Source organism: Phyllopteryx taeniolatus, chromosome 15, assembly GCF_024500385.1.
Source record: "Phyllopteryx taeniolatus isolate TA_2022b chromosome 15, UOR_Ptae_1.2, whole genome shotgun sequence".
NCBI lineage: Eukaryota > Metazoa > Chordata > Actinopteri > Syngnathiformes > Syngnathidae > Phyllopteryx > Phyllopteryx taeniolatus.
The window spans coordinates 2658821-2676830 of NC_084516.1; the positions used below are offsets into that span (position 1 = coordinate 2658821).

An 18010-nucleotide genomic window follows, 5' to 3' on the forward strand; every position below is an offset into this window, starting at 1 on the left:
TTCTGATTGGCTAACTGTGCCAGAGCCCTTCTTTGATTGGCTTACAAGCGTGCACTGCTTTTCACCCATTTGTGGGGTCACGTCATGCGAATAGAACTACGCCAGCGCCACGTTCTGATTGGCTGACACAACTAGCTTGACCTTTTCCTTTTTTTTTCTTCGTGTTGGTGACATTCAAATAGACTGCGCCAACGCCACCCTCTGATTGGCTCACAGCACTAACTTGACCTTTTACTTTTTCTTCTTCGTATTTACGACGTGCAAATAAGACCGCGCCAGCGCCCCTCTTTGCGTGACCCACGTTTTATTTAGTGTGGGTTTTTTTTCTACGTTTTTTACATTTCTTTATTTAAATACACAACAGAGGTTTCTGCGGCACACGTCATTCGGATTTCACAAATCTAGGAGATGTAAAGGAATCGAAATGCCGTTTTTAATATTTCTTGTAACAATAACACAGGTTAAAAACGTATATATAAAATATAACAAATTTTGAATAAATTTACTATGCTAACAGTGAGTAGTTCGACAGCAGTATCGTACAGCATTTAAATGTTTATTTTTTTTATTACTTGCAGTTTCATAACGATATTATCATTGTTGTCATTATTATACTTTAAAAATAAAAACACATTAAAATAAATACTATAGGGTGTCCATAAAAAATCTGTTTACAATTTCAAAAAATATAATAGCAATTGGTGACATGTTCATCAGATTTGTTCTACGAATTCAGCAATGGAAATTTTGAGCTACGCTGTTAAATAAGGCGTTTTATTAAATAAACCACTCCGGAAAAAACAAAAAACAAAAATGCTACTCCTCAAAGAAGGCACAATATGCATCGTGGTATCGCCAGGGACAGTGTTGGACAATTTTCTAACAAACATTTGTGTAATTATTTGTGTATGTAATATATATATTCTTCTGTGCATACAAATATCTTGAAAGATTAAATCAGACATACAGACGGACATTTGAAACAAATAAGTCCCTTTATTTGTCACATGGCGTCCTCAGTTATTGGACATCTGAGACGGTCCACTATTGCAGTATCGACACTTAATACAAACACTCAACAGTACTCAAGCGGTTGCGTCTCTATTTTTGTCCGGCAACATCGGCAGCTTCAGCGAGCCTCCTGATTGGCTATCGTTCTATTTCCGTCGGAAATATTGAACAGGTTTAACGTTAACGATTGTCGGACCCAAACCCGAGGGAAAACGATTACTCCACACACCGCAAGATAATCGATTGAGGATCAGCTTTTAGAGACATCAATCTCTGTTTACTTAGTTTGAGGGCAAAAAAAAATCATCCCGATTATCGGTGTGTGTACCCCGATTCTTAACCCGGTTGTTCCCCAGCTCGTTGTGGGGTTGAAGCGGACCCCCAAATTTGCAAATGAGACGCCACGTCGCCGGTAGGTAAGGCCAATATGAAGTTTAGCACCCGAGACTCAATGGCCACTAGGGGTTGAACGAGTTACGATTTTTTTCTAGTCGATTCGATGACGACATCGCTGATAATTTGTCAGCACAGTAAAACGGTTCCCAGCCTTTTTTGCACCTGGTTTCCTGTCAAGACATATTTCAACGGACCGACATATACAAAAATAATAATAATTAAACAATTAAAAATCCAACTCGCCATTACCTGAACGTAGTTGTAATTAGCTTGCATGTTTCTGTTCAACGTGGTAGCCGGTCTCATCTTGGGTTCCGTAGCGTAGCGCGTTGGAAGACGCGACATTGTAGCCGAGTTTAACAGCCAAGACTCACTGGCCACGAATTTGGTGACCTGGGCCCTCAGTCGTGATTTCCCCGAATCAATCCACCTCTTCGTAGCACCGGTATCACATCAACGCAATTGTACAAACCATCAATACTATGCAATAACGCAATACAACAGCTAGCAGCAGTGCCACGCACATCATCCAATTAATATTGATCTAATAACACGATGACAACCAAAAATTTTTTACTTACATTAGACATAAAAAATACAAATACAGTACACTCACCAGAAATGCTTTATTATTAAATATATTAATGGTCGCCGATCGCTACAGATGTGTTACGCTAGTCCAACTCGGCTTGCTCTGACCAACCAATCACAGCGCCGAAAAGTCCTGACATCATTGAGGTCCGGCGCGCTGGAATTCATCTGAATTCTTACTGGCAACACACAGGAGGTTGAAATCTGATGGGAGGAAAAATAAAAGAATCCACATACAGTACTGGAAGAGACTGTTGGGAATAAATAAATCTATTTTCCTGGGGACAAATGATCACTGAGGTTGTAAATGTAGTAAATGTGCGCTAGTGTAAAGTCCTTGCTTGCGCTGACCAGCGGCTACTATCAGACAACGCTCTGCCGCCGTCTCTGAAGTGCCAATTTGCCCGTAAGGCAGCGTGAAAGGGGCTCAGGCGTCCGAGTTGCCTCGATTCCTGCCGCTTCTCTCATTTGCCGCCGCTGTGGGCCCCGGCGCACTTATGCTTGCTCACCTGACACTTGAACGCGAAGCGCTTGGCACACGCGGCGCAGCTGAAGGGTTTCTCGCCGGTGTGGCGGCGCATGTGCGACATCACGGTGCCCTTCCGAGAGAAGCGCTCGCCGCAAACCGAGCACGGGAAGGGCTTCTCTCCGGTGTGCGTCCGCACGTGCAGCACCAGGGAGATGCGCTGACTGAAGCTGGTGTCGCACAGCGAGCAGGAGAAAGGCTTCACCCCCGTGTGAGTGCGCGAGTGCACCACTAAGTTCGAGCGCTGACGGAATGTTTTGCTGCACACCGGGCAGCAGAAGGGTTTCTCGCCCGTGTGGCGCCGCATGTGTCTCTTCAGGTTGCGCTTGTGGTCGAAGGTTTTGTCGCATTCGGAGCAGCTGAAGCGTTTCTCGCCGGCGTGGCGTCTCGCCTCCCCGCTCGCCAGAAGTTCGTTTGTCTCGTCGCTGTCGTCCGTTTCAGACGAGGGCGACGACAGCGGATCCAAACGAGGGTCCGTTTCTGACCCTCCGTCGCGTTCCGCCCGGCTGGTTCGGAGCGATGTGTCTGGCTCGCCGTCTTCGCTCTTCACTGGGACGCCTGTGGACGAGACGTCGTTGCGATCCGCCTCCCTTAGTTCGTTCTCTTCGTCCCTAACGAGGGCCGCCCGCGGCTCCTCCTCTTCCTCCGTGCCGGAGCTCCACTCCTGCCGCTCCTCTTTGACGACGATCACTTTCAAGACGTCCGGCGGCAACGCTGAAATACACAGACACGCTACAAATCAACTGGAAAACACGAACATACAGTTGTGCCTTGACTCGAGTATTACTTGTTTCCATGACCGAGCTGGAAACTCAAAATAATTAAACAGTTTGTGTGTCGTGATTTCATGTTTTAATACAGAGCAGTATAATATATAAAGTATACACAAAGAAGACGGTCACAACTGCTCAGTAAGATGCAGGAATATTAGTTATTTTTGGAGGATACAAAATATACGCCTGGGAGTATTGTTATATTGTTTGTCCGCATGAGTTGTTGTTCAACTGTTAAGGGTCGTCTTGGTCTCAAGATGGAACTGAAAAGTTGGACACGCAAAAGTTTTGCAAAGGTCAAAATGAGTTCACCTTGTAAAAGGTTATAATCCATTTTTTGGTCCATCTGCAAATTCAATGACGAAAATATCTCTAACGTTTTGCGAGTAGTGTATTCCTGTAAGAATATGCAGTTGCCACGTTAATCCTTCGCTCCTGCATAAGGTCAGCTGAAAGATACTTTAAACACATAAGCATGTGTAGTTGTCGAAAAATAAGACGTGCATGTTTTCAATGGCTATTTTTGGGCTATTTACTTCATTGTTATTAACATAAATAAAAAAAAATGGGTGGAGGAAAGGAAAAGGTGAGAAGCGTTGAGCACCACTGAACTAAAAAGCTGTAGAAAGCATCCTGACATCATCACAACACTGAGGCGGCAGCTAGCAGCAGTTAGCCGGCTGCGTGACCGCCGCGGCTAAGTTGAGCTTTTAGTGCCGACCCTGCTTCGTTCGTAAAACGATTTTTTTTTTTTTTGCAAATAAACTTCACATACCTTCGTTTTGCAGTTTCCGTTCAGAATTGGAAAGCAACTGCAGGTGTTGTTCCATCGCTGCTCTTGCCTCCCTCTGCGATCTCCTGCCGTCAATCCTCAAATGGAGGAAGTCAATTTTTGGTATATTTCAAAATAAAATAACAAAAATACCGAGTAGAATTCTTTTGCGGACAGTAAGCAGGCGCTCAACTCGATAGTAGCACACAAATGTGTTTTATCTTTTTACGCTGAAGACAAAACGTACGTAAGAACGTACTTATCGTTCGCGCCAAAACCTAAAAACAGTACTGTTGTTTTGAAATGTCACCCGGAAGTAGTAGGATCATTTGTTGTTGTTACGTCTCCATAGTGAATGAGAAGCAAGCAGGGAGGCCAAGCGACTGTATTCTTGAGCAGAGTGATGCAATGGGGCGCGGGGGGGTTGGATCATTTTGAATGCAAGTGTATTACACATCGGAAGGGATGTAAAAGAAAATTAAATAAAATTTCTTTTAAACATAGAAATACGGTAGGGATCGGTCCTGTGAAAAGTATTTCCCCATGGATTTATATTATTTTTTGAATTGAACTCCTACAATAATAATAGTATTTTTTTTTTAGTATACAGTATTCTACTTTATGAAGATACTCCCGACACTCCGTTCATGTTTTGAAGGGATGAAAAAAATAAGGTTCAAAAACAAATCATCCACTGAACTGTGATTATAGGGTCTTTTACTGATGCAATATGGTTCACTGTACACCCAAACAATGTGTTCATCTGCATGAGTATGACCATTTTTATTTTGTACAGTGACAAAACACCATAACTTATTCCATCCATTATCTTTTCCACTGGTCCTCGATAGGGTAAATTAATTTGCCATTTGTATATGGTTTGAATTGAACTGTCGAAGTCTATGAATTTATCTATATAGTCGAAATAAGAACCTGCTTTGAGCTTCATGACCACTAGGGGTCCCCAAAGGCAATCAACAGTCAACATAGTATGGAGTAGTCATTTTTTATCGGGGGGTTGGGGGTAGTATTGAGGAAGAAGTTTATTTTTATTTAAGCTTCTGCACATTTAAACAGTTTCACGACCTAATTATTCAACGTTACGTTTTACTTAATTTTTTAGAATTATTTTTGTCACCTTGTCACAGTCAGCTGCTCCTCTTCATAGTGTCCAAATAACTAAATAACCAAACTGTCAAACTTTTACTGTTATTGCATTAGTTTAAGCCAGGGGCAGGTTTGCCACATCCAATATGGCAGACCCGCTGATTTATCCTAGCCATGTGCATGACTAGCCATTTTATGGTTTATTCAACTCTTACAGTAGCAACATATAATTCAATACTTTTACTTAAAATATATATTTAAAAAAATAATTGTTCTTATTTCTCTTTAAAGTATTTGTTTTAAAGATGCGACGTTGGCTTTTCACCCCGCACCAGTATGTCGTCATATACGTAAATTTACAGATGACGTATTTTACGTGCGTCACCACTTCCGGATTACGTCGTCCAGTCAAGCAATGGAAGCGACACGTCTCTGAAGGCGACACCGGATTACTATCATGAAAACGACCGCTTGACCACCGGAAAACTTATTTTTTTAAGGTACGTATGATTTTAACCGTCTTATTACGGAAGAGTGTTGCCCTCGCTGAGCGAATAAGTAACTTTTTTTTCCGCCTGACTTTCGTAATTTCAATGGGCGTGATGGACGGCTAATGCTAGCGTTAGCAGGCTAGCTCCATCTTTAACCCTGTCGTAGTTTATATATGTTGACGCGAGAAATGCTCCTAAGTGGAGCGTAATTCTGTCAGTATGTTTATGTGTATAGTCAAATGGTGATATTTGTTCTCCGTTCAACGTTAGCTTGCTGCCTTTTAATGTAATTTCACACCACTAGTTCGCTACACCTTGTTGTATTGTTTTGATAACATTGTTTTTTTTTGTTGTATTTTACATGTCATTTACTGTTCTCAAATTTGTAGTGGACCCTTCAGGCTATGTCCCTATTGCATTCACCAGCTAATTGTTCACATTTACTAGTCAATTGCAGTCTTCTGTTGCACAATTTACCATCTTTAGGTACGTCATCAAAAAAAAAAATAAACCTCGAATATATTGTAATTTATTGAGATCTACCTGTATATTGACTCCCCATTGACTGAGTGCGATGTGTTTGTCCTTCCAGAGACCATGTTAGCACGGCTGTTCCGGCTCCACGGCCTGCTGGTGGCCGCCCACCCGTGGGAGGTGATCATCGGCACGCTGGCGCTCACCGTCTGTCTCATGTCCATGAACGGCCTGGCCTCCAGCAGCCGCGCGTGCAGCTGGAAAGACTGTCCCAAAGTGGACGACGAGGTGAAGCGTTTACGACCGGGAAGAACCCTCATTCGCTTTGTGTCTGACACCTGCTCATACGTGTTCTCTTTTTTTAGCCGACCCGCAGCAGCGACACCGTCATCCTGACTGTGACGCGCTGCATGGCTATCATTTACATCTACTTCCAGTTTAAGACCCTCCGACGGCTGGGCTCCAAGTACATTCTGGGTCGGTGTCACGGCATCTCTTGAGACGTTTGAGCTGCCGTTGAAGCTCACGAGATGTTTATTTTTGTCTCCCGCAGGTATCGCCGGTTTATTTACACTATTCTCCAGCTTTGTTTTCAGCTCGGTCGTCATCCACTTTTTTGGCAGAGAGCTGACGGGCCTCAAGTAAGTCGTCCAAATCGGTTTCATCGCTAACTTTATTTCAGGCCATAATTTCCTAAATTTAGTGAGGGTTTTTTCTTCTTCTTTTTATAGCCAGAAAAGCAAAACATTTTTATAAAAAAAAAATAATAATAAACAGACACAACAGATGATCTCCTTTTGATTAAATTTTTTTTTTTTATATGTACAGTGGATAGAAAAAGTAGACACACATCCGTGCATATGTTTTTCAACAGGGGAAGTACAAATAAAGAACTGAGATCACGTGGCTGCACAAGTCTGCACACCCTCTTATAACTGGAGAAGTGGCCATGTTCTGAATTAACCAATCACATTCCAACTCATGTTAAATAGGAGTAAACACACACTTGCCACCATAAAACATGCCTCTAATTAACCTCCAATACAATTTATTTGGATAAAATAATGTAAGCATTTCTTTTTTTTTTTTTTTTTTTTACTATTTTGAAAATATGTAGAATGATTTAATATCAACACAAGGGGGAAAAAAACAACTTTTTACAGGCTCCCCCTTATTGATGCCTGAGACTCTCTGCAATTGAAGGAATGCACTCGCAATAAAAACCTTTCCTCTTCCTCCCGCAGTGAAGCGTTACCTTTCTTCCTCCTCCTCATCGACCTGTCCAAAGCCTGCACGCTGGCCAAGTTTGCCCTCAGCTCCAACTCTCAGGTGCGTGTGCCCAATATGACGCGGCCTCTTCACGCAGGGAGTGTTAACACTGACCAGTGTATTGTGTGTGTGTGTGCGGGGGTTTAGGAGGAAGTGAGGGAGAACATCTCTGAGGGCATGGCCATCTTAGGTCCCACCTTCACGCTGGATGCTCTGGTGGAGTGTCTGGTCATCGGGATCGGCACCATGTCAGGTAAGGACGCTTTCTGCTTGACGCGGCTGATGATGATGATGATGACGTTGTCGAGATCACTGAGATGGTTTCGTGTTCTCCAGGTGTGCCGCAGCTGGAGATCATGTGCTGTTTCAGCTGCATGTCGGTGCTGGCCAACTACTTTGTCTTCATGACTTTTTTCCCAGCTTGTGTCTCGCTGGTTTTGGAGGTAAGGTGGCTGAAAATGGCAGCCAACACGTTAAATATAGAAAATCAAGTTTATTTGGGGGAGACGGGGGGCAGTAAAACAGGCCAAAATCCAGATGTCAGGGCTAATTGCATACGAGGTCTGGTTTCACCAAATGCGAAAGAGTAAAACTAGGTCTTAAGTTGAGGTTTAATTGTTATGCCTCGAATTGTCTAGTTTTTTGTTTGCTTTAAATTATTTATCTTTCTCTATTTTCAAATATGTTGGCAACTTGACATCCATGTGGACAGTAAGAATTTCCCTGGACATTGGGAAACATGTTTCCCTACTGTTCATATTATAATAAACACTCAAATCTTTAAAAAAATAAAATAAAAACATTATAACAGTATCAAGCCTCGGTTGGAGGTCTCTGTTGTTTTGTTTACATTTTTTGGTTGCGTGTGCGCGCGCAGTTGTCGATGGAAAGTCGCGAGGGTCGCCCCATTTGGCAGCTGAGCCACTTCGCCCACGTGCTGGCTGAAGAAGAGCACAACAAGCCCAATCCCGTGACGCAGAGAGTGAAGCTCATCATGGTCAGTCGGAGCAGCAGCATTCATCTGAGCGCGGTCAACGAGTTTTACTTTACTTGTACTGAAGCTTCTTTCAACTTTTTAGTCTCTCGGACTCGCTCTGGTCCACGCTCACGCGCGACTGGCGGCCGAGCACCCCGGGCGCAACCGGACGGCAGCGGGGTCCACGAGCAAGACGCTGGAGCACGGCGCCTCCATGCTGCCGCTGCAACTGAATGGGTAAGAAGAAAAAAAGTCGAGTGAGCAATTAGATTGCTGTTAAATTTGTGTATCATTCGTTCTTTCCATCTTCATTTGGAAATACAAAAAAAAATGTGGCTGACTAGGTTGTTCTTTTCATCTAATGCAAAAAAAAAAACAGCATTACGAGCATTAGCAAGCTTGTGTTAGCTTGTTAGCCACCATATTCAGTATGGATCAGGACCGGGTTCCATCAAGTGATCTATTAGCAATATTACGGTGTTAGCCCGCATATTCGCAGATATCTTGGGGGGTGTGGGAACTTAACTTACGCTAAACACTGGAAAAACTCACCTGTGTTCTGTTTTTGTCACCAGTTGAAAATATGACTTGAAAAAATATGGCTGTTCCCGATTAAAATTGTGTTCTAGCCTCGCGTGGAGTAGCCTCATTTATTCAGGCCCTAGCCCCGTCAAACAGAAAAGTGGAACTTTGCTGCCATCTTGTGGTATCTATAGGGATTTGAGACTTTTTTTTTTTTAGGGGACAGTTGTGGACCATTTTTTAAAATGTTACTGTAATTGGTTTGATGCGTTGTGTCTGACATAATTACTGAATTTCAATTAGCAATCGAAAAGCAAAAGAACGAATTTGATCCGGATTGCGGCGGTGCGCTGTGGTCCCACAGGGTGGACCTGGAGCAGGTGATCACGCTCAGCCTGGCCCTGCTGCTCGCCGTCAAGTACGTCTTCTTCGAGCAGAGCGAGGCCCAGTCGTCGCTGTCCATCAAGAGTTCCTCGGGCGGCTCGCCTCCCGCCCAAAGGCTCGCGGCGGCCGACGCCTGCTGCAGGATGGACTTCATCGCCGCCAAAGCCAACAAGAGCGCGACCGCAGCGGCGCAGTCGAAACTTGAGTGCAGGGAGGAAGGTGAGGCTCCTGATTGGTTCCATTCATGACAAAGCAGCAATTATGTCATTTATAAGAAGCCTCATCGGGTCACATGAGGGAAGGAGGTGTTATTTCTTTCTAGAGAAAAAAATATTCCTATAAAAAATAAACTGTATCCCTTTACCGTCTTCTCAAATAGCAAAAATCTGCTGACACCTTTATAATCACATATACATGCCGCAAGATGGCAGCAGAGCACTTTTTTTTCCTAAGTGCTCTGCATTATTATGGATATTATTAGACAAGGCCTGATTAATTTAAGCTCTTCAGCTCACTCTTGTATAATACCTTGGCAACAAGATGGCGCCAAAGTGCTATTTTTGTGTTGGACACGGCTTTGGCCTGAGCACAGGGAATAATGGAGGATAGTTTCCCACAAAAGTCTGCCAAAAGGCAAATTCACAATTGACAAATGCGTAGTAACACCATTAACAAACTAGTAGATTTTCAAGATGAAAATAGTAATCTTACAAGAATATAGTTGTATTATTGAGGGAGAAGTTTTTGGTTTCACTAAATATTTTTTGGGGGGGTTTCAAGTGAAGAGAAATAAAATTAAATTCTTATTTTGCCAAGAGTATTCCTCTGTTTGAAGTCATAATTACTTGGCTTGGTCCACAGCGAAGGCCAGTCCGTCTCCGGCGGCTCCCGATGAATCCCAAGCTGAAGCTTCGCCTCGCACGTTGGATGAATGTCTGGACGTCCTCGCGGATCCGCAGGTGAGCTCTCTCCCGACCGCCGCAAAGTCAAAGCCGCGGCCGCGATGTCGGACGGTGACCGCGTGGCGTCTTCTCAGCGAGGGCCCCGTTGCCTCAGCGACGGCGAGGTGATCAACCTGGTGGCGTCACGTCACATCCTCAACTACAAGCTGGACGCCGTGCTGGAGACCGCCGAGAGGGGCGTGGCCATCAGGAGGGAGATGTTGTCCACCGAGCTTCCCGTTCCCGCCGCCTTGTCGTCGCTCCCGTACAAGAACTACGATTACGCCAAGGTAACGGCAACATTTACACTCTCTTGTGTTCATTTCTAACAGAATCAAGTTGTTCATGTGTTCCCGCACGGCAGGTGATGGGCACGTGCTGCGAGAACGTCATCGGCTACGTGCCGGTGCCGGTGGGCGTGGCCGGCCCGCTGCCCTTGGACGGCGTGCGATTTTACGTTCCCATGGCGACCACCGAGGGCTGCCTTGTGGCCAGCACCAACCGAGGCTGCAGGGCTCTCTCCGTAAGTGTGAACAAGACATCAACCCTTTACAAAACCCTAAAAACGTTTTTTTTTTTTTTTTTGAGAATCTTTTTTTCCAAAGTAATATTTTTTCTAATTATTTTTTTCGAGATATAATCTATAATAAAATCTTATTTTAACCCGTTTTAATTTTGTTTTAATATTTGCATTAGATGGCTAACAATATCATATTATTATTAATATTTTTTTTCCAATCTTACAAAAACGAAGTCCTATTTTTTTTTTCAGGATTTTTTTTTCCCCCCTTGGGAAAAAAGTATTCTTGAACAAAACACAAACTTTTTTCAAGATACATTTGATAGGTGGCGGCACGGTGGAAGACTAGTTAGAGCGTCTGCCTCACAGTTCTGAGGACCGGGGTTCAATCCCCGTCCCCGCCTGTGTGGAGTTTGCATGTTCTCCCCGTGCCTGCGTGGGTTTTCTCCGGGCACGGTTTCCTCGCACATCCCAAAAACATGCACAGTAGGTTAATTGACAACTCTAAATTGCCCGTAGGTGTGAATGTGAGTGTGAATGGTTGTTTGTTGATATGTGCCCTGCAATTGGCTGGCGACCAGTTCCAGGTGTAGCCCGCCTCCTGCCCGATGATAGCCGGGATAGGCTCCAGCACGCCCGCGACCCTTGTGAGGAGAAGCGGCTCAGAAAATGGATGGATGGATTTGATGGGTTTTTTTTAACCAAAGGCAAATTAATTGTTTATCAAGAATGAATTAGTAATGTTGCAATGAAAACTATAGTAGTTTTTTGAGAATGGTGATATTTATTTATTTATTTATTTTATTTTTTTCCCGAGAATGAGGTAATTTTTACAAGAGAAGAAAAATGTTTGTTTTTTGTTTATTTGTTTCAGGAAGAAAAAAAAAGCATACATGTTGAGTGTGCGTATTTTTGTTGCACAAATAACATTTGCTACTAAGCAATAATATTGTGCCGCAGCTGAGCGGGGGCTGCCACAGCAGAGTTCTGGCCGACAGCATGACTCGGGGTCCCGTGGTGCGTCTGCCCTCGGCCTGCCGCGCCGCCGAGGTCAAAGCGTGGCTGGAGAGCGTGGAGGGCTTCGCCGTCATCAAGGACGCCTTCGACCAGACCAGCAGGTTCGTTCACGGACGCCGCCCCGCGTCGGCAAACTGTCGCTGTCGGGCTTCCGAAACGTTCTTGTCCTGACCAGGTTCGCCCGGCTGGAGAAAATGCTGGTGGGCTTAGCGGGCAGGAACCTCTACATCCGCTTCGAGGCGCACACGGGCGATGCCATGGGCATGAACATGCTCTCAAAGGTATGGCTAGTGTCTAATTAACAAAAATATATATGTATATCATATACAGTATATAAACAGACAACCATCTTCTGCTCATAAAAGTCATGGATATTGTTTACAATGAGTTCACCTGATTCTGAAAAAAAAGAAAATGATTTCCCTGGTGGAAATAATAAAATGTGCGTGTGTAGGGCTGTGAAAAAGCTCTGCACCGGCTACGGCAGCAGCACGCCGACGTGGTGGTTCTCTCCGTCAGCGGCAACTTTTGCACCGACAAGAAGTCGGCCGCCATCAACTGGATCCTGGGGCGGGGCAAGTGCGCCGTGAGCGAGGCCACCGTCCCCGCCAAGGTGGTCCGCGAGGTAACGGGAGCAAAACAAACCCAGTTGCGAAAGAGCAGTAAGGGCCCTGAATGTTTTTTTTTGTTTATTTTTTTTTTTATTGCAAAAGAAAAGAAGTCTTAATGTTTGTATTTTGTTGAGAAAAATTAGTAACAGTACAAGAATTCTGCCAGAAATGAATTTCTTCTTTAGGGAAATAAAGTCACGTCCAAAACCGGGTCTTAAAAAGCAGTGGTGAAGTAATTCTTATTTGTTTTTTCATGAAAAAATTACTCATAAGAATAGTCTCTCTTTTTCTATTTTAAAGTCATTTTAATCATAATAGTTCAATTATTTTTTTCTCCAAATCAGACAGATCACCAAATCAAAAATTAGCCCGTGCCATTGTTGGCCTGGGATGAAATAAAGCATGCTTTTTTGGGGGGGGGGTGTTTTTGTTATTTGAAACTAGGTGCTGAAGAGCAGCACAGCGGCGCTGGTGGAGCTCAACATCAACAAGAACCTGGTGGGCTCGGCCATGGCGGGCAGCGTCGGCGGCTTCAACGCGCACGCCGCCAACATCGTGGCGGCCATCTTCATCGCCTGCGGGCAGGTGAGACGACATTCGACCCAAATAGCCACCGAGACGGACAAATTATATAATAATTATTATTATTAATTATCTGTTTGCGTGTAAAATGCTTCAATCGGTCGATCTTTGGCAGGACCCCGCGCAGACGGTAGGCAGCGCCAACTGCATCACGCAGATGGAAGCGACCGGGCCGGGTGGCGAGGACCTCTACATCAGCTGCACCATGCCCTCCCTCGAGGTGGGCACCGTCGGCGGTGGCACCAACCTGCCGCCGCAGCAGGCCTGTTTGCAGGTAACAAACAAACAAAAAAGTTGTTTTCCCTTGGGTTTGTTTGTTTTTCAGGAGAAAAACTATTCTGTGAAGGAAATACAAAAGTCGTCTATTTTTGTTTTTGGTGTTTTTATCCAGAGAGGAAAAACTTTTTTTTTTTTTTCCCCAGCAGAAAGAAAAGTTATTTTATAGGCGGAAAAATTTTTTTACATTTTACTTCCAGGGGAAAAAAAATAAAATGTTTGATGTTCAATAAGGAAAGAGTTCTTTTTCAGTGCAGAAAAAAAGTTACCTAATAAGAAGTAGTAGTTTAAAAAAAAAGTATTTAAAAATAAACAAATTTTGGTTATTTTTCATATGAGAAGTAAAATTTTCGAGGCAAAAAAATTCTGGGAAAGAAAAAAACTCATCTGGGTATATGTTTTTCAAAGATAAAATAAGTTATTTTTTCTAAAAAGAAAAAAAAGTCCTGAATTTTCTAAAAAGTATTTTTTTTTCTTTATTTACAATACGAAATTGTTTTTTTCGATGAAGGGGAAAAAATGTTACTGAATTTTCCCAAGCGGAAAGGCCTTTTTTGTTTTTGTTTTTTTTAACCCCCAAAAGTCAGAAGTCTTATTTTTCCCCGTGAAAAAGATCATAGTTGTATTTTCTTTATTTTTAAAAAAAAAAAGTCATCTTGATTTTTTTCCAATAATTTTTCCAAGTCCAAGAAGAGTTTTTTTTCTTTTTCTGAAAATATATATTTTTTTCCCCCAGAAAAAAAAAGTGGCATCTTTAAATGAGAATAAATTCATGTTTTTTCCATGAAGAAAACAATCCCTTTTGCAGGAATAAAGTTGTTTATTAAGGGTTTTAAGTGTTTATTATTATTATTGTTGTTGTTTATTTATTTATTTGAATGTGTTGTGTTTGCGCATAGATGCTCGGTGTCCAAGGCACCAGGCCCAACCAGCCGGGCGAGAACGCCCGGCAGCTGGCGCGCGTGGTCTGTGCCAGCGTCCTGGCAGGGGAGCTCTCCCTCATGGCTGCCTTGGAGGCGGGACACCTCGTCAAGAGTCACATGAGACACAACAGGTTCGGGAAAAAAAAGTTGGCCATTCAGATTCAGGGAGTGTTGGTCCTAGACGGAAAATAACTGTTTTGATGTGCTTTTTAAGAAAAAGAAACTTTTTTTTTTTTCCATGAAGAAAAAGTTGCTTTTTTTTTTCAAAAAAGAAATACAAGCGGATTTATTTTTCGAGGGGAAAAAATTTACAGAACAAGAGTTGTTGATTATTTTTCAAAGACAAAAGTTGTAGTTTTGTTTGACATGAAAATAATGTTGTTTTTTTAAACGAGATTATTTCAACAAGATAAAAAGTTGCTTCTTTTGGAAGAAAAAAAAGTTATCTGGTATTTTTCTGTGAAGAAAAACAAATATTTGCCTTTTTTTGCAAAGGAAAGTTTTTTTTTTTTTCAAGAAGCAAAAAAAAAAGTCCTTTGTTCTCTACAAAATCCCAATGCCTTTTTTTTTTTTTCCTCAATTTGTTTTCAAGAAAGAAAAATAATGCTGTTTTTTTTTTCCAAGAAAATTTTTTTTCAATAAGAAAATAACATTTTCAGAGTAAAGTTCCTCAGAGGAGACCATTTTTTAATTTTAATTTTTTTTAAAAACAAAAAAAAGAGCCAATTATGGGGGTCTGAGCAAAAAGTTTGCAATGTGCAAAGATTTTTTGCTTATTTTTCAAAAATTCTCCTGCTAAAAAAAAAAAAAAGTCCTCAGGATTTATGCAGCGCATAAACAAAACAAAAATTCCAAGAAGAAAAAAAAGTCAGGTTCCTTCTGGGAAGAAAGCAAGTTGCACTTTGCAGCGTCACGTTTGGTCATGAGCGCTTTCTTGGTTTCAGGTCCAAATCCAATTTAGCCGGCGTGTCGTCGCCTTCAGAGGACGCCTTGTGACGCTGCGTGACGCCGTCGGTTCTCCTGTGGAAGAAATACGCCGGCGCTCACGGGTCCGCGTCAACGGCGGCTGCGCGGCGCGCCCGTCGTCCGAGTCGAGACGGTCGGATGACTCGAGACTGGACTTGCCACTGCATGAACTCACTTGTCTTTTCTTTCTGAATGCTTGATTTCTTTGTCTTTTTTTTTTTTTTTTGGCGATGAGAAGACTCTTTATAGGTGGGAATGCATTACACATTTGAAAGGCGAAAGAAACTGGCAACTGTGAAGTATATTTTGAGTGTGATAGAATATTAAATTATAAAGGTTTTACGTTGGCCAATGTTTTTGCCTTTGTTTCTCCTGGGAAAGGTTTGTTTCGTGCAATTTTTCCGAGAAAAGAGAACACAAAGCAGAATTGCAGAAGCAAAAAAAAGTTTACCCGTTCAAAGCAGGGTTAGGATTTCAAACCGGGGTTAAGGTTTCAAAACAGGGTTAGGGTTTGAAAGTAGGGTTTCCAAACTGGGTTGGGGTTTATAAGTCTGGTTTCAAAGTAGGGTTTAAAACCAGGGTTAGTGTTTCAAAACAAGGTTAGGGTTTTAAACCAGGGTAAGGTTTCAAAGTAGGGTTTTAAAATAACTAGGGTTTCAAGGTAAGGTTTCAAAACAAGGTTAGGGTTTCAAATCAGGGTTATGCTCTCAAAACAGGTTTAGAGTTTCAAAGTAGGATTTGGGTTTCAAGGTAGGGTTTCAAACCATCGTTACGGCTTGAAAGTTGGGTTTCAAAACGGGGTTAGGATTTCAAGGTAGCATTTCAAAACAGGGTTGGGTGTCAAATAGAGTTTCAAAATAGGGTTAGGGTTTCAAATTCGGGTTTCAAAACAAGGTTAGGGTTTCAAAACAGGGTTAGGGTTTCAAAACAAGGTTCTGGTTTCAAAGTAGGGTTTCAAAGCAGGTTTTCAAAACTTAGGATTTCTGAGTAGGGTTTCAAAACAGGGTTGGTGTTTATAATTAAGGGTTAAAATCAGGGTTACGGTTTTGAAGTAGGACTTGAAAACAGGGTTAGGGTTTCAAAGTATAGTTTTAAATCATGGTTAGGGTTTCAAGGTAGGGTTTCAAAACAGGGTTAGGGTGTCAAATAGTTTCAATATAGGGTTAGGGTTTCAAATTCGGGTTTCAAAACATGGTAAGGGTTTCAAAGTAGGGTTTCAAAACAGGGTTAGGGTTTCAGAACAAGGTTCTGGTTTCAAAGCAGGGTTTCAAGGCTTTCGAGGTATGGTTTCAAAAAGGGGTTAGGCTTCCAAACAAGGGTTAGTGTTTCATAGTAATATTTCAACTCAGGGTTAGGGTTTTAAAAAAAGGGTTAGGGTTTCCAAACAGAGTAAAGACAGTTTTAGGGTTTCAAACAAGGGTTACAGTTTCAAAGTCCGGTTTCAAGACAGGGTTAGTGTTTCAAAACACGAATAGTGTTTGAAAGTACGGTTTCAAATCAGGGTTAGGGTTTGAAAGTACGGTTTCATAACAAGGTTAAAGTTTCAAATTAGGCTTTAAAGAGTGTTTTGGCGTTTCAATGTAGGGTTTCAAACCAGTGTTCGGATTTCAAAGTAGGAGTTCAAGACTTTTGTGCCCTGCGACTGACTGGCGACCAGTTCGGGGTGTAGTCCGCCTTTCGCCCGAAGTCAGCTGGGATAGGCTGCGGCGCCCGGTGACCCTGACCAGGATAAACGGTGTTGAAAATGGATGGATGGATGGAGTTGAAGACTGTGTGAGCTGGTTCGACCTCTCCAGCTTGGCGGCATTTGTGTGTCGTTTGCAGGAAAAAGCACAAAGGTTGTCTCGCATTCTGCGGTTCCTCTTGCGTTGCACGAGCGACATGACATTTCTAGAATCTTCTGGAAACTATTTGGCGACGTACCTGAATATAGAGAATCAGAATGATACACATCTATTGTCGTAAAAAAAAATAAAAAAATTCACCCAAAATTCTGGAAACTTGGGGGGGGGGAAAGTATAGAATTCTGAAATCTCAACTGTGCAAGAATCCTGATTTTATATTTTTAAAAAAAATATTAGATGGAAGTTAATGGACTCGAAAATGTGTTCAGCTCTGTAGTACCGTAAATATCCACAAGATGGGGGTGTTCCTCCACTATTTACTTGTTGTGTTCTGGAAGCGCACTGGAAGGTCGTTTTGAAAACCAAGAAAATGATATTCACAATTAATACAGCAATCACGTGGACACCACAAACAAATCTACCAATAATATAAATAATAAATGTACACGGTAAATATTGTCCTACTGTACAATCAAAGCGGTGTTGACTATCAAAGCACTTACGAAAATCTGTCTCTTCTGAGTTGGATTTTCTGAATTTGAATTTCTAGCAATATTTTTTATCATAAGTATATTCTGTTTTTAAAATTTCAACAAATAAAAAAAAAAAATTCTCCAAATATCAATGTAAAAAATAGAACTGCCATAAGAAGTCAGTCTGCAGGGAACCACGAAGAAATCGAACCTTTCACAATTTCTTCCAACCTATGGTTTTACGCTCCATTGATCACGTGACACGCACACCGGAAGAATGGATTTTCGGTATTCGTCGACAGTCCCTATCACCACTCTACAATAACCATTTTTTAAATTAATTTTATTAAGTAATTGTTTAAACAATTACAACTTTAAATTAATTGTAAATGGTACAGTTAAAAATGAGAATGAATTTATTATTTTGTTGTAAAGATTAACTTTCTCCCACGCTCTGAGTAGGAATTGGCGTCAAGGAAGTATTGAAGCGATCCATCTCAAATCAGAGACAAACTTTTTATGGTGGGGGAGAAGCTAACCTTAGCGAGGGTCGTTAGTGGAAACT

At 42.2% G+C, this 18010-nt stretch overlaps 2 protein-coding genes across 2 annotated transcripts; one reads left to right on the forward strand and one right to left on the reverse strand.

The window, feature by feature from the left end:
- Window positions 1–976: 976 nt before the first annotated feature.
- LOC133490109 (gastrula zinc finger protein XlCGF52.1-like) lies at window positions 977–6352 on the reverse strand. The gene is made up of 3 exons (XM_061799740.1): window positions 6211–6352; window positions 2508–3238; window positions 977–2202 (listed from the first exon to the last, which is right to left on the reverse strand). Exons 1-3 carry the CDS (start codon window positions 6227–6229, stop codon window positions 2077–2079), a joined length of 876 nt encoding a protein of 291 aa, XP_061655724.1. The 5' UTR covers window positions 6230–6352; the 3' UTR covers window positions 977–2076.
- On the forward strand, window positions 5535–15475 carry LOC133490102 (3-hydroxy-3-methylglutaryl-coenzyme A reductase-like). Its single transcript, XM_061799727.1, has 20 exons — window positions 5535–5676; window positions 6260–6429; window positions 6507–6618; window positions 6695–6782; window positions 7386–7470; window positions 7558–7663; window positions 7747–7853; window positions 8288–8407; window positions 8490–8623; window positions 9273–9511; window positions 10154–10251; window positions 10329–10523; window positions 10598–10756; window positions 11714–11871; window positions 11946–12051; window positions 12225–12395; window positions 12826–12966; window positions 13079–13237; window positions 14139–14293; window positions 15107–15475. The coding sequence occupies exons 2-20, from the start codon at window positions 6265–6267 to the stop codon at window positions 15156–15158; spliced, it is 2550 nt and encodes an 849-aa protein (XP_061655711.1). The 5' UTR covers window positions 5535–5676; window positions 6260–6264; the 3' UTR covers window positions 15159–15475.
- Window positions 15476–18010: the final 2535 nt, after the last annotated feature.

Bases quoted from the DNA above. Each gene is read 5' to 3' on its own strand.
- LOC133490102 (XM_061799727.1), top strand. From the start codon at position 6,265: ATGTTAGCACGGCTGTTCCGGCTCCACGGCCTGCTGGTGGCCGCCCAC. The intron at 7,664-7,746 runs GTAAGGACGCTT...CGTGTTCTCCAG, and splicing joins CGGGATCGGCACCATGTCAG to GTGTGCCGCAGCTGGAGATC. The intron at 12,967-13,078 runs GTGAGACGACAT...GATCTTTGGCAG, and splicing joins TCTTCATCGCCTGCGGGCAG to GACCCCGCGCAGACGGTAGG.
- LOC133490109 (XM_061799740.1), bottom strand. The intron at 2,203-2,507 runs GTGAGCAAGCAT...TCCTCCCATCAG, and splicing joins GCTTCGCGTTCAAGTGTCAG to ATTTCAACCTCCTGTGTGTT.